This window comes from Ambystoma mexicanum, chromosome 2p (assembly GCF_040938575.1).
Source record: "Ambystoma mexicanum isolate Mex_15411 chromosome 2p, UKY_AmexF1_1, whole genome shotgun sequence".
Classification (NCBI taxonomy): domain Eukaryota; kingdom Metazoa; phylum Chordata; class Amphibia; order Caudata; family Ambystomatidae; genus Ambystoma; species Ambystoma mexicanum.
The window spans coordinates 1,389,376,839-1,389,392,153 of NC_090923.1; the positions used below are offsets into that span (position 1 = coordinate 1,389,376,839).

The 15,315-nt window shown below is 44.5% G+C and overlaps 1 protein-coding gene across 1 annotated transcript in view; it reads left to right on the forward strand.

Moving 5' to 3' along the window:
* Positions 1-15,315, forward strand: part of LOC138567529 (uncharacterized) — a 437,945-nt gene that overhangs the window by 244,378 nt on the left and 178,252 nt on the right. The window contains exon 3 of the mRNA XM_069645810.1: positions 9,507-9,776. Within this exon, the coding sequence (XP_069501911.1) occupies positions 9,507-9,776 (270 nt within the window). The remainder of the gene's footprint in view (positions 1-9,506; positions 9,777-15,315) is intronic.

Sequence of the window (15,315 nt, forward strand, 5' to 3'; positions counted from 1 at the left end):
CATGACGTGGGAATCCAGCGTGTGGCGCTCATTTCTCAGGCAGGTTGATGGCTACGGTTTGTCTGCGGCCATCAACTCCTCCGCCAGACCACGAAGGGGTTAGAAACGCCCTGAACCTTTGCTTATGGGCACGCCTAGAATTTGCCAATCCGTGGTGAGGCGGAAGTTGGCGCTCTGACATTCTCACTGGTATTGCTGGGGTCGTTAATGGGACCAGTGCAGGGCTGTCGCTGCTCGTTGTTACCTGGCACTGTAGGCATTTGCCCATTTCTGGCTGCACCAAGGCGTCCATCCACGGAAACGGCTCCTTCTCCCAGACTCACTTAGGTCTTTAGGGTGCCTTGACGACATGTGTGAGCCGATTGTAAGGTCCATGTGGCAATCGCATGCAGGGGGAAGATCAGGGTCGGACTGGGCCAAAAAAAAATAGACTTTGGGCACCAATGAAAAAGTGGCCCACAGTTTCAAATGGCAATTCATTCCTTTTGTGACAGTGTTTGAATAGTACCCAAGGGGGAGGATTTTGATAACGTGTGATGCAAATTGTGCATTTCAAAGAAGTTTATTCAGCAACACTGGTCAAAACTACTAGCCGCAGAGTGAATTGACTCCTCAAACTGCCCCAAATTGGCCAAAAAGGTGGCCCACTTTGAACCAAAAAAACGGGCCCACACCAGCATTTTATGTTTTTGGTTCGGCCATGGGCCTACTGCCATATAGGCCAGTCTGAGCCTGGGGAAGATGCAGGTGTCCTGATGCAGGTGTCTGCCATTTTGGGCACTTTGCTTGCACACACAAATATGACACATTTCTTAATATTACTGGTTGCAAGATGCCAATAATGTTATCATTGCCCCGATATTCTTAATGGTGTTTCACTCTGCACCATCTTACGGAGAAGTCTGTGGGACTGCGAAAGCTGATGCTTTGTTCCAGGCCACCCCGCCCAGTTTAGGATTTTCAGTTACTCCAGGGGCCTGCAACATGTGGCTTTCCAGATGTTTTGGACTACCACAGCATGGACTCTTCATTGTCTGTGGGGGCCAGGGAGGATGGGATTTGTCGTCAAACATCGACGACCCAAAGGATGCAGACCCCGAGTTAGTCTAATAAAAGGTATCACAACCTGCATCTTGTTTGATTTTTGAAACTGGACTAGCACAGCGTTGGGCTTTTTTCGTTGCACTTTCTATTCTTTGAAAATTCAAAGGTATTCAATTGGATACTCGTGAGTCCCTTGTTGCCTTTACATATCTCGCCGGCTGCCATTAACAGCACGCAACTTTATGGCGGCAGCTTGGCCGTGCAGTATTTTGCTGTGCTGATCATGGCATTGCAGGCTCCTAGGTAAGCCCTTGTTATCTATGGGGGGTTGGGGGGGGGGTTCTAGAAGTAGTGGGGAATAAGATGGGAATGGAAGTGACGTGCAGGAAGGGAACGTTTTTGGTCATATTATCTATCCCAGAGGCGAAACGCGCGTAGGTTAGTGTTTGGGAGTGTTATGTACTATTTTTGCTATGCCAAACATCTGACGGGCCGTGTTGTTGCCAGGAGTGTGTTTTGCTCTCACGTGTCTGCTTTATTTATGCACAACCCTGTATCGCAAACTCTATATACTGCATACTTCACACAATTGTAACATTGAGCTTTTGTTTATGAAATCAAATTAAAATTTAATGGCAGCCTAGCAACCAAATTAATTACCGATGAATTTTCAAACGCTAAGATTGTCAGCGCAAAGGTAACCCTAGCTATCTATCTTACCTTTCTGACGACAGAACAGGTTTCTTGTCTTGGGTTCATCAATCCAGTAGACACTCGATATGCTGAAACATTTTTTCCTATTCTTTGGAAATAGAATTTCAGGTTTGTGCAAGGTGCACTAGCCCACACCCAGCAGCTTTTTAAACTCCCAATTAAAAGCATGATGGCGAAAGACGTGTATCCTAGACTCCTGGCCCCACTTTTTAAAACAACCCCGCATTTGTCCACCCTTATTACCTCTGTTAACACATCCGAGGATAGAAAACCAGACCCACGCTTCACGCACATTTGTTTTGGTTTTGCATGTTGGTGCTGTATAAGTGACCCAAGAAAATAACGATTCGCGTGCACAGTACATTTGTGGTGAAATGCTTGCAATCTCTATGTATTGTCATGGCTGAAGGAGTCACAGACGACTTTAAGCCAGGTTGTGGGATTCAAGGGTATTTTATTTACAGCAACAGGATCTAAGGCATTACTGTGAACAAAATTACAAAGAGGACTCCACACAAATGAAACTTCTCTTTTGGATTGCGTTCCTCAGTCCTTCTTCCTTCTCTCCCTTTGACTCGACTTTCCTGTCAAGGAACTGGTCCAATGCTTCTTTCTTGGCAGCTGTTGACACATGCTGGTCCTGTTTATAGTGAAGGGGTCACCTTCGGGAAAAACCGGCAGCACCACCCCTGCTGCCATGGGCCATCTAGAATGGACCAGGTGCCAGGCTCAGTAAGAACCATAACAGGATCACTGTGGGTACTGGGGTTTCACCCAGCAGCAAGCTGGGATCCTTCAGAGCGACATGGATCCAAACCAGCCATATTTCTTTCTGGTCACCTTAACCTCTGTAGCAATGTCTTTGTTGCTCTCTTTGCCTTTCATAACCTACACCTCTATCTGTCTCTTTCCCTTCCTCCATGATGCTGCACAATGCTCTATTCTTTTTCTATGCCACTCGCTTTTCCCTTTCTCCAGTCCTCCCCTCTTGTTGTTGTCTGCAGCTTCTCTTCTCTCACCAACTGGTTGCTCCTCAATTCCTCTTTGCCTCCACTTCTTTATGATCGTTTTCCTCATCCTTCTCTGCTCTTCCCGCTCTTTTTCTTGTTGTCATTCAGCTCCACTCCTCTTCCTCTGCTCTTTAGTGCTCTCCACTCCTCCTCCTCCACCTGGATGCTTTTCATTCCACCTGTCACCTGCTATCCTGCATGATTTTATCTACTCCTCCTCCTGAATTGTCCCTCACACCTTGCCTCCTCTCCACTCCTCTCGAATGGCGGTCTTCCCTCTGGCATCTCCAAACTGATAAGCTCCTTCACATCCTTTCCCCATCTCTATCCTGTTGGTCGCCCATCTTCCTCCTCCAGACGTCTCCTATTCACTTCTGCTCCCTCCTCTCTATCGCTTCACTAAAAATTGCCTTTCTCCTCTTGTCTCCAAAGTCGACTTCTCCTTTCCTCTTGCACTTTTTCTATACCCATGCACCCTCCTACGAGCTGCTCATGTGATTTGAGTTTCAGCTGGTTGACTCTAGTGAGTGGACGTTGTGATTGGTAGTTGCTTTGGGGGACTACAAATATCTCAGCTTTGTTTGATCTGTATGCGTGGCCCAGCATCACACCACTTTTTAAAGTCTTAATGGGGCCAGGTGCCATTTCGAATTGAGATGACTTGCCACTTTGTTCACCGGCACCAAGCATTGTTATGAGCCTCTTTTTCCCAAACTGGTAAGCGTACCGGTCTCTGTGTGCACTGGGCTTCACAAGCTTGGTGTGTAAGGGCTTGGGAGCGAGTGTGTAAAGGATGCCTGATTCCAGACAGTGCTCAAGTTCTGTTTCTGTCTCCCATTCCTAGCTGCGTGGGAACCTACGGAAGTGGCTCAGTGGCCTAGTGAGGCCCCAGCATTTCAAAATTATAAAGAATAACATTGGTTGAGTGTCAGACAAACCACAAGTTTTTTGTTCTCTTTTGATGTTGCTCACCTTCCTTGTCCTGGATTTTCAGGTTCTCTGAAAGTCTCCATAATGTCTCCAAGAGTACCCTTTCTGAACCAAGAAGGGGGTTTTCTGGGACATGGGGGACTTGAGTCGAATTGTAATAAAGTTTTTATGGGTCACTAGAGCCTTCGGCTTCTCTAATCTTTGTCCTCTTCAGAGGTGTATTCAAAAACCCCACGGTGTATTTTCTGTATGCAATTAGCAAACCTCATCAAATAACTTTGTTAATTCTCATGTTGGGTAATTTCTGTGGGTTCATTTTCTAAACCCCTGTGCCGTAAAAGCAGTGTAAAACAAAGGTGTAAGCTCTTTACGCTTTGCTTTTGCGGTCAGGGGATTTTCATGCTATTTAGGTGTCCTGGTGGTTCGGAACAGGATATAAGTTTTCGTCTGTATTTTCCTTGAATAGTACCATGGTTTTCCACCAGAATGAATTTGCATGTGGGTGGAAAAACATTGGATTCATATGAAAAATGCCTGCATTCAGCGCCTGCGAAAAGCAGCTGACTTCCGTAGGAATCTATTGTAAATGCTGCCTGCAAACAGGCATCATTTACACTTTTTTACAAGATGGAGAGGGAAAGTGAAGAGTAAAGGCTATTTTACCCATGTTTTGGACTTGGCGTTTTCCCTCTCTGGAAATGACAAAAAACGCACGTAAGTGACTAAATGGACACAGTGCTCTACATTCAAGAGTCCTATAAATCAATCCTCTAAATATGTCCACCTCTTGTAACTGCCCTTTGGGAATATAATTGGGACCGAGTCCATTCATGTAATCAGACACAGGTGTTACCTCATCCGAAAAAGGGGCCAATTTAGTCCCTTAAATTTACATATATTTCATCAACTGTGTGCGTCCATTCATCATCCTCAAAAGGTATATCCCAACCAGTGGGGGGGGGCAGACCAGCCGCCCAGGAGAAATGGTTTTGGTGGATGGCTGGTTGGGGGGAGGGAGGGAGGGAATCATTACACCTCCTCCAATATTCTGTTTGTTCTTGTAGAAAAGGCATTGATGCAACCTCACGTCCCCCCTTTGGACAGTACACTCAAGAACATTCCGGTTAGAATGTGAAACCAAGTGGAACATCCTGCCTGCTCTCTGATTGGCAAGTGCCATTTTGGAGACTATTAAGCCCCCGGCGGAGAGCACCTTGTCCAATTCCCTTCAGCGTGTCCCCTTGGTGCAGCAGATCCACACAACATTCTGCCTACCCTAGGGAACGTTCCGCCAACTCCTGCGCACAACCTTCAGAGTAGGGAATAGCATCACAATCAATTGGTTCATTTATATATTGAAACAGCATTATTGCACACACTGTAATCTGAATGACCTTTAAAACCTCATCAACCCATTGTGTACCTGTACTGTGACCCATAAACAACTCTAAGGCAAATAGTTGATCTTTCCTTGCTAACACTTAAAATTAAGTAATGATCTTTCAGTAATATTTGCACATTAAAACCTAACTATCGCGCCGACATCCTTTAGGGCCAAGTCAACGCTATATAAGAAAGTAAACCAACAAATAAATGCCTGGTGAAAGAATAAACATTTTAAAGCCCGAGGAGCTCCATGTGAGTATAGTGGTACCTGTAAAAAGATATGGGGTTTATTTTAATTTCAGAAGTAAATTGCATGGAGAGGACAATTCAAAGGGATGGTCTAGTAAAAAATTTTATTTAAAGTTTTCTGGGCTCCTCCAGCCCGGAAAACTTAGGAAAAAAAACGCAGCTAGTGCTTATTTTTTGTAAAAAAAAATAAATAGCACTTACCGAGATTCAGCTGCAGCTTTCCTGCTCTGGTCTCCGGTACCCGTCCTCCGCCTACAGCACTAATGAAGGGAAAGCCACCCAGCGGTAGCCTTTGTTTACTACAGCTGGCTGGCTTTTCCTTCATTAGTGCCGCAAAAGCAAAAGCCAGCACAGGAGGGCCTCCATTTCACAAAATGGCTGCGCCCTGTGCTTGCTTTTGCGAATTTTGAGCTTGAATAGCTCAAAATTTTACATAGGAAGTTTTAAAACGGAGAATGCTAGTATTTTTTTTTTATGTTGCCTATCTATTTTTTAAATAAAAAAATTTACTAGACCATCCCTTTAAGCATCTGTGCTTCTGTGCAAAAGGTCCCCTCTGTTTTCCAATTCGTGTTAGAAATTGTTAAAATTGCACAAAGTGAAAATAAAAGTAACATCGCCCTTGCATATTTGTATTCCATTGTGTGTTGGGGGTGGGGGGGGGGGGAGAAGTGTAAATGCTCCTACCAGGAACGGTTGTGGGAAGCATTTAAATGGATATGTATGGAATCTGCCTGCATTTTCTAGGTGTAAAAAAACAAGCAGGTGTCCTGAGATGTCATGTGGAGCTCACTGCAACTCTAACACTTACATTATTGCTTACTTTACCCTAACTGCTTGCTTCTACCCTACCCCTATGCCAAAATCACCTGCCCTCTCCAACCGTCCTATCCCTTTCTTTAACATTTACTCAAATCATTACTCTATTAGCCCTACCCTTACCATAACCATTACCCTAGCACTTATCCTGACACTGTCTACCCTAACAACTAGCCTAACCCTGATGTAACCACCCTGAGCCTACCTTTTTAAAGTCAATGTAACCAAAATCTTTACTTTAACCTCCATCGTTACCCTAACTTCTATCCTAACCCTATACTAGGCCATCAAAAGCCCACTACATCCCCATCCCCTTAACGAGAACACTTAATTTAGTAGCACTGCATTGTTGGCTACTTTTTGCTTGCTGACTTTTTCACTACAGAGGTATTTTCACCACAGCCTTTTCACAGGCTACATTTTTGGCTGCAACATTTTCACTGAATACCATCATCTCCTCCATCTTACTCTATTCTTGTTCTTGCTGTCCATGGATCTCCCCCCACCCCCCCCCGGTCCACTCAACTCCTTCCCTCCTGATCTGACCCTTTTCCCTAAATCACTTCCTACTGACATCCCCATTGTCATGCTGGGGAACTTTAACCTCCCCAAGCTCTCCGCAACCACCTGCCTTGAACCTAACTCTCTCCCATCTGACCACGCCTTCTACCCCCTCCACGACCAGCCACTCATTCTGGTGGGAACTCACTTGACTTTCTCTCTGATTTGTTCTCCTCATCTGACCTATCCATGGATCCCTCTCCTTCTTCTGATCGCTCCACTGTTCACTTTGACCTACAACAATTGTGCAAATTATGGACCGCTACCCTACAGAAATTACCTTGCTGCCCTAACCTGTGCCCTGCACTCTGCCAAATCCTCCTCCTTCACAAACTTGATCTCCTCCCTTCACAATCACCTCTGCAAACTTTCATCAAACCTTCAATCTTTGCTGACACCTTCCAAGACAACATCCATCGCCTCCTTCCTTTCTGCTAATGACTTTGGTTACTAGATTTGCTCTAAAATCTCTAAAATGTGACTTAGTTCTTCTCCCTTCCCATCCCTCCTGTTCACCATCGCACTCCTGTACATCTTCTACTCTCAACTACTTCTCCCCTACCTCTCCTGTTAAATGAGCACCCACCCTTCGTAGTGCCAACCCATCTTGCTCTCTTATCGACCCTTTTTCTCCCTAAATGGTCATAGATTTGGTCTCACTCACTTGCCCTAATCTCTCTGAACTCTTTCACCTCTCTGCTGGACTCTTCCCTGCCTCCTTCAAATCTGCACTGTCTTATCCATATTGGAGGAACCCTCTGCCAGCCCAAAGGTCCCAGCAAACTGTTGCACAGTTTCACTCTTTACCCCATAAATCATTGAGTGGGTGGTGTTCGACCGGATCACTAAGTACCTTGAGGATAGTGGCCTTCGAGATCCACTTCAATCAAGGCCTCCATAGTAAACACTCCACTGAGACTGCACCCGTGCACGTCTACAACTTTCTCTTTAATGCTTACCACTCAACTCTCTTCACTCATCCTTTTGGGCCTTTCTACCGCCTTCGACACTGTCAACCACTCCTCTCTCCTACTCGAGTCTCCAGGACCTTGAGTTTCATAAATCGGCTCTTGCCTGGATCCCTCCTACCGGAAATGTCGATCCTTTAAAATCTCTTGGAACCAGCAAACCTCTAACCCACTCCTCTCCGTCCTCCAATGGCCAGTCCTTGGACCTCTGCTCTTCACCCTTCACTCCTCTTCCCTAGGAAGATTTATCTCATTCTTTGGCTTTCACTGTCACCTTTTTGCTGATGACTCGCATATATTTCTCATTTCCCTCCCTCATGCTGACCTCTTAAAAAAAAAAAAAAAAAACAGAAGTTATCATTCTCCCAGCTTCCAATGCCACCCTTACCCCCTCCCCTTACCTATCTTCTTCCCACCTGACCTTCTTGCTCCCTGACCCAAGGCTTGCAATCTTGGGGTCTTCTTTGATAGCGACCCACGACTGCAACAATTCATCACTATCACTGCCTCTGCTGCTTGTATTGGCTTCCAATATTTGGAATGTTTTCCCTTTTCTTACTAACTAAAAACTGTAATCTCCACTCTCGCAGTCAGCAAACTGGACTACTGCTCCAGCCTATTCCTTGGCAGTCCCATATACACGTTTCTCCCTCTAGACCAAGTCCCCAACTTTGCTACTCCGTCTATACAACCCACCAAGGTCCTCCACCACTTCTACCTAGAGACAACATGCTTGTTGGCCTTCCATGCACAATTGCTCTGTTTTTTTCAAGTTCCTTCTAATCTGCAGAGCCCCGGTCTGATTATATCTGTTTACTCACTGTTAGGGTTGGCTCTTATGCTTGCATGTGTGCTGAGCCAGGATTGATGTCATCATCAGAATGTAGGCTGTGAGTGTGGAGTGTGAGGTTAGAATGTGTGGAGTTGAATTGTTTCTAACCCAGGCAGTTACAATATGTGAGCCTGGGTGGTGGGAGCCAGTGGGCTCTTGTCCCTTGTTCCTCTATCTCCCAATTACTTGATAACATCTGATCCTGTAACTAAGAAGCTAATAAAGTAACCACTAAGAGTACCTGGCCTGAGTATCCTGAGTGTCCTTGATGAGTGAACCCTATGACCAAGGGCTGGTCATAACACTCACCATCTCGTTCCCTCTGCCTCCTCTGCACTCAACCTCACTGTTCTCTGTTCCGTGTCCTCCCTGTATCTCCTCTTGCTTCTGCTCTTTCTCTCTACTTGCCCTTTTCACTGGTACTTGCTCCCCATCACAATCAAAGCCATCCCAACTGTGGATCTCTTCAAAGCTTGGCTTAAGATTCACTTAATCGCTAAAGAGAGGGATCCCCCTGCCTTCTCCTCCGCCCTCCCTACGTGACCCCACCACTGTTTCCAGTGACTCTTAATAATGTAATTTTGTATGTTTAATTATTTTCCTCTTTAGTTTGAAGCAACTGCCCCTTTAGTTCAGTGTTCCTTTTGTAAGTCACCTGTTTTCTCAATAAATAATCGGTTTGTTTTGTCCCTGGTGTAAGTCTCACTTTTTTCCCACCCTCATAAATTGGCTCACCACTTTTTCTCATCTTTGTGCTATTGTGAAGGCACCCTCGTGGGAATACCTCTGCCACCTGTAAATGTTTTAATGTAAGTCATTCCGGTTAGAAATTGACATCCCCGTTCTTCAAATAAAAAAAAGTACAAAATGTAATATTTCAGTGTGAAAAGTCAATTGTATTTGCGTTGAGCACTTTACTAATGGTCACCCCTATAGAATATGCAGTCCTAGACTCATGGTTTATTGCCCTGTTCTCTTTTATTGTCCTTGCAGCCTCTGAAAGCTCCCAGACATTCCTTACCTGCACTAGCAACAGAGATCCCAGAGCGAAATACTTCTCGTCCAATCAAGAGGAGACATGCAAGAAAACCCACCGCAGTCCCTTGCAGTCCGAATCAAGTACCTCCAGCGAAAGTGATGCACCTTATCACTGTCCTGAGATCAACAGCTTGCGGGAGGCGACGGGGCGAGCCTTGCGGCGGGACCTTAAGACGCCCCTGATAGGACAACGTTCCTCCGAGACAGTTAACCATAGAGGTGAAGGTGAGCAGAAAGGAATGGCCCTGATTGATAAGAGCTTGATGGAATGGCATGCCTCCAATTGCATGTGAATAAGTGTTTGCATAGTTACCACTGAGAACGAAATCACTTAGGTGCTATGTAGACCATCATATGTGCGTATGGTGCCATTCTGAGCGCTGTGGCGACTGACGTACTCCAGAGCAGTGCAAGATGTTCACATCACCCACCGCATCTATGCCCTAATGCTAACATTTAAAGCACTTAATTGATAACAATTACACATGTAATAGAACAACATTGAAAATAACATGTTTTTTAAAGTAAATTCTTAAATGACTAAATAAAGTGACCCAACTACATGGATGGTTAATAAACCACCATACCACCTTATAAAAGGGCACACAGCCACTTCTCTACTGTTATTCCGCTACCCAATTTTGTCATTAAAATGGGTATTTATTTAAAATAATGCTCCACGTTTAACAACGAGAATCCCCTGTACTCTACCTGTGTAATCACCTTTGTCCTCTGCTCTAGAACCTCTCTATATTTTTCGTTCTATTTATTATGCCTAAAATTGAACCCTTCCCGGGTCCCTCTTTTTATGTGTTTTTATTTTTACCCGTCACTCTCCAACTGCACACCTAATACCCTTTCCTGTTCTGGGACAACTGGACACGTTGGTGCTGCAAAAACGAACATTATGTAAATTGCAGATGGGACCTGCTTGATGAGGTACACAGTGCAAGTTGCAGTCTTCTGGGTAGCTTTAAAAAAATCACTTCCCACCTCCATTCTATACATACACACAGCACACCATTTCTTACTTGCCAGGAGTCAATTGTCTCTAGCCAATGTCTAAACATCATTTAGTTACAACTAGATCCGTGTGGTCACCGCACTATGGTGGAAGACACAGCCACCCAATGGGGAAGAACATGAATGAAGTCAAGTAATTAAATTAACGACTGGACGTTTACAGGAGTTTGGAAATGAAGTTGTTTTGGACCAAATAAAAAATTGCAAATCATTTTGTACCATATGATTGAAGCATATTGGAAACCCACTGTTTGGTTTAAGGGATGATGAGTGTACATGATTGACGAACATGCAAAGATATAAAAGTATGGTCATAAGACAGATGGTAACATTAGACGATTAATACATATTGCTCTGAGGAGGCAGAAGAGCAGCAAATTGATTGTGTGTGTGTGCGAAAGACGTGCTAGTGTTAAGGTGCCATTGTTAAGTTTGTGTTTTAAGAAGTCCTTATTGAAACCTTGTAACATGAGAAACTGCCGAATCTAGTTGTAACTAAATGATGTTTAGATATTTGTTAATTCCTGTAAGTATGGAACCGCAAAACTATTTAGTATATAAAATATTTTCTTATGCTGATCAGATCTGAAAAACTGTCTTTACTTTGACTAAGACTATAGTTTGTTGAAGCACACTTGTAAGATCCCAAAACAAATGACTGTGTTTTTGATTCTTACTTCATTAGTAGGTTTGATGTTTGGGAGCAGGCCGCAGCGGCTTTTAGTAAGAATTACAGTATGGTAAAAATCTTAGGGCCACTACGGCGCAGGACTGGAAGTAACCCATCTGATCTTTCAATGATCTCTAGCCAATGGTGAGCGCAGATTTTGAGTCCTGCTTGCATTTGATCATTGTTTTTGCTTTATTAAGTTATTTCCTTACGTTTTCCGGTAATTGACGTTATTGAGAATTTGTTGTAGATAATTAAGTATATTTATGTAAATGTTCCAGTTTCAGCATTGCCAGTGATTGGGTGACTTTCTTTTGCCTATTGGCCTCACGTGTTCGTGTTTTGTCTGCATTGTAGTTCAGTGTGCACAGGTTTGTTTTATTGATGGAAAAGGCGCTTGACACCAAGGTGAAAGCTTGTTTGCAGGGGACATCGTCAATTTAGGTGACACATTTTTTTTAGAGCCGGTGCGAAGGAAGCCGGATCAATGCAGAGGAAAGTGTGAAGAATGTTAATTTTGAGGTTGGTGATTGGGTTGAGGATAAGCAATTTGCGGGCAGTAGCCTATGGAAGCGACCTATGACTCTCCAGATATTTTGGACTACAGCGCCCATCATTCCTAGCCAGTATGGTTAATGACTGTGGATCATGGTAGCGGTAGTTCATAACATTAATAAAGTTTGTAAATCACGGGCCTGTGGGATTGGTTTTGTAGTCGGCCAAGGAGGGTGAAATCAATAGGTAGAGCCCACATAGCGTTGACGACACTGTAATTTTGGCCACATGGACAAAGTAAGAAGTGGGTTAGAAGGCATCGATTTTTGATTAGGTGTGGGGGGGGTATTCTGGAAATTGCATGATCGCTGTCTACTTCTCTCCTGGATTTCGCATCTGCCGTCCCCCCACCGCTTGCCCCTCTAGTCTGCTGTGCCATTCCCACGCCTCCATATTGAAAGTTGAACAGCTTGCCCTTGCCATTCATTTTCTCTATTCCCCAAAGTCCTGTCAATGTGTCCTTCTCCCTGTGTGCAATGGCCCTCTATTTCCGTGGGGGGGGGATTTCGGGGCAGAAAATAGCCTACCACCACCTGGTTTAGCACCCTCGGGAGATATGAGATGAGTTTGTGGATCACTTTTCCCAAGGTACATGAAAATAACCAGAAAGAGCTGAGTCACGGCAGCCATTTTGCAGCCATGGCTTAGCGTCTTCTGCTTATGTTTTATTCATTGGTGTGGGAGTGTTTCAAGCCTGCATCTCGCTCATCAGGGAAAACTGCAGATCTTTTCCCATAAGCCCTTCCCCCAGCCTAATGCCCTTATTGTTCGATCAGTTCCTGGATTGTCTTTCACAGTTTATAAAAAATGGATTTCTTCAACTGCTCTCCATAACCAAGATGCTGATTGCTTGTCAGGATTCAGTGACCACGCACAGCGGCCATGCCAGCCTCGATCCATATGAGAAGACGTGCCCTGCCCCAGGGTATTTGCGGCGAGCCCGAGAACACCAGAATACCCTCAAAGCCCCCACCGATACTCCTCTATGGCTACCCCGCACCACCTTCTACAAAATCATGAAGTCATTTCACTTTACCGTTTTATTGACTAGTACTCAGAATTATTTTTCATTTTCCCATGTTTACACTCTGCCTAAATGACGGGCTCTCTCCTAGATGTTGCGGCCCCAAAAGTGTCTATTGCTGCCCCGTAATGTATTTTGAAGTAAAAAGGTTAATCTCATTTCAAAGTGTAGCAAGGGTCAATAGCTCCCTTCAGTTGTTGAACAGAGCGCTTGGAGGCCGTTCCAAATGATCCGGCATGGAAGATGTCTGCAAAGTAAAGGGAAAGACGTGGGCGGTTGTGATTAAGTAGGCAGTTCCCAGCTATATTAAGTTTGGTTATGTTACAAGGAGTACTTTTAAGCTATTTTAAAGCACTACAGGGGAACACTAGAGCAGCAGGTAGGCTATCGGGTGAAGCGGTCATCTTGCCATATGATCTGGGTACCTTGACAAATTATGACAATACTTCCAAATGGTTTGAGTAAAGGAGCATTTAATGGGAAAATCTGGTACATCACGAGAATATCGGAGTATTGGATGGCCGTATCTAGAAAATGGCATGAGTATTTAGGCATGTGATGGCAATAGTTGCCGAACGGTGTTGAGTACCTGGCATATAAGAACATCTGGCAAAGAGTTGCTGGATGTATAGCTCATGTTCGATGTGCTTGTTTCGGGAATGGGACACTGCCGTGCGACAGGTTTGAAACCCTGGATGGGCCGTCTATGCCCTTCATCATTCTGGGGGCAACGAATCGAGTACCATGAGCGGGTAATGATAACACTAATTAATACAGAGCTTAGAAGTGGTCCACCTACCTGGGCGCTATATAAAATCACCTAATTATGATTCAAGGGCAATGGCAATACACTGAAATGCCTAGTAAATTGTGCCAGTTGCTGTCTGATGGGAAACTGGCAATTAGTTTGAGTACCTGGTAATCGGGAGTACCTTACTTATCATGGCAATATCAGTATAGGTTGTATGTTAACATATACTTGCAAAACCTATCAAAGGATTGTAACATGGACACACGATTGTAACACTAGAAATCATGACGGTGCATGGACATGCAATCTCAATTTCTACAGTAGCAACAAAGAAAACCTTTTCACTACACACAATTTCAATTCACTTTCCGTGGCGGTAGACACTACTACCAATGCATTGTTTCTCAGCACTCCAGAGAGCGGCCAAACAAGAAGTAGGAGGCAAAGCGACCATCCTGATGGACCTACCAGCAGTATCTAAACCACTCAAAACTGTTGGCTTTGTTAATGCTCGTTTTCTACCATTGCACATATCATTTCACAGTAAACAATACACACACACATCCCCCCCCCCAATTTTTCCAACTACTTTGCCTAAACCTACAGGCCGGCAGCATACGTAATGTATAACAATATTGCATTGTTCCATATCCCTACTTACTCAAACTTTTTGTGGCATCCCCGAAAAGAGCACCGTTTGGCAATGTGACTGTCTCCTGAACACATGTTCTCTCTCGTCCTGTGCTTTCATGTAACAGATTAATGCAGTCTGGGAGTTGTAGTTTTTTTTAAATTTTGTTTCTACTTCATTACAATACCAGAGAAGAATGATTTTGAAGAGAAACCCCAGTGGTGTTCAGATAACATGTCATTCATTCGATCACCCTAAAACATCTCCCAAACAAGAAAATTAGCCTAGTCACCTGCTTCAAGACCATAAAAGAATGCTAATTCCTCCTTTCATCATATGTTTATCCTTCCTTGGGTCATTTATTTCGGTCTTTCTTCCAGCCCTATGCCCACAACCTCCTGCCCATAGTCTCTAGCCCTTTTGATTTAGCGAGCAAAAACCTAACGTTCAGTCCACATGAGCCCAAGACCCTCCATCCTGACAGGCCAGTGCTATGCAGGAGTTGTCACACCTTCCAAAGTTGTGGGGCAGTTTTAGGGAAGGTACGTTTCATGAAGAGATGCTGATATGGGCGATTGGAACTTTTTAAAAAGATAAACCTTTAGAGTATTAAGGCATTGGCTGCATCATGCGGGGGTACATGGACATGGGCAGGTCAAGCGTCTGTCCCCTTCCTTCCATCTGCGCAGTACTGCAGCTTGTTAATGATGCTAAAATGCAGAGGCTCACTGCGCTCCCGGATGGGCGATTACAGTTTGTCCCTGTTGCACCTGGTGCCCCATATGTGCACTGACGCGTTGCCTGGCTTACCTGCTCCTAGAAATGGCTCTGCCTGCCCCTACTCTAGGTGTTTCTGGAAGTTGCTATGCATATTCCAGTGACTATTACTGTGCTCTTTTAGAAGCGCTCAGTTGTCAGTGATGAAACCTGATTTGGGGCACATGTTGCTCGAACTGTTACGTGAAACAAATTGGCGCGTAAAAGTAATTTGTAAAATGTGTTCACATTAATTTTAGAGTGCTCGTCATTTTCATGCATTTGTATGGTAGAGAGGGGGCACGGATCGTAATATAAGCCATAAAAACTTGACCGCATTTACGCCAGCATGAC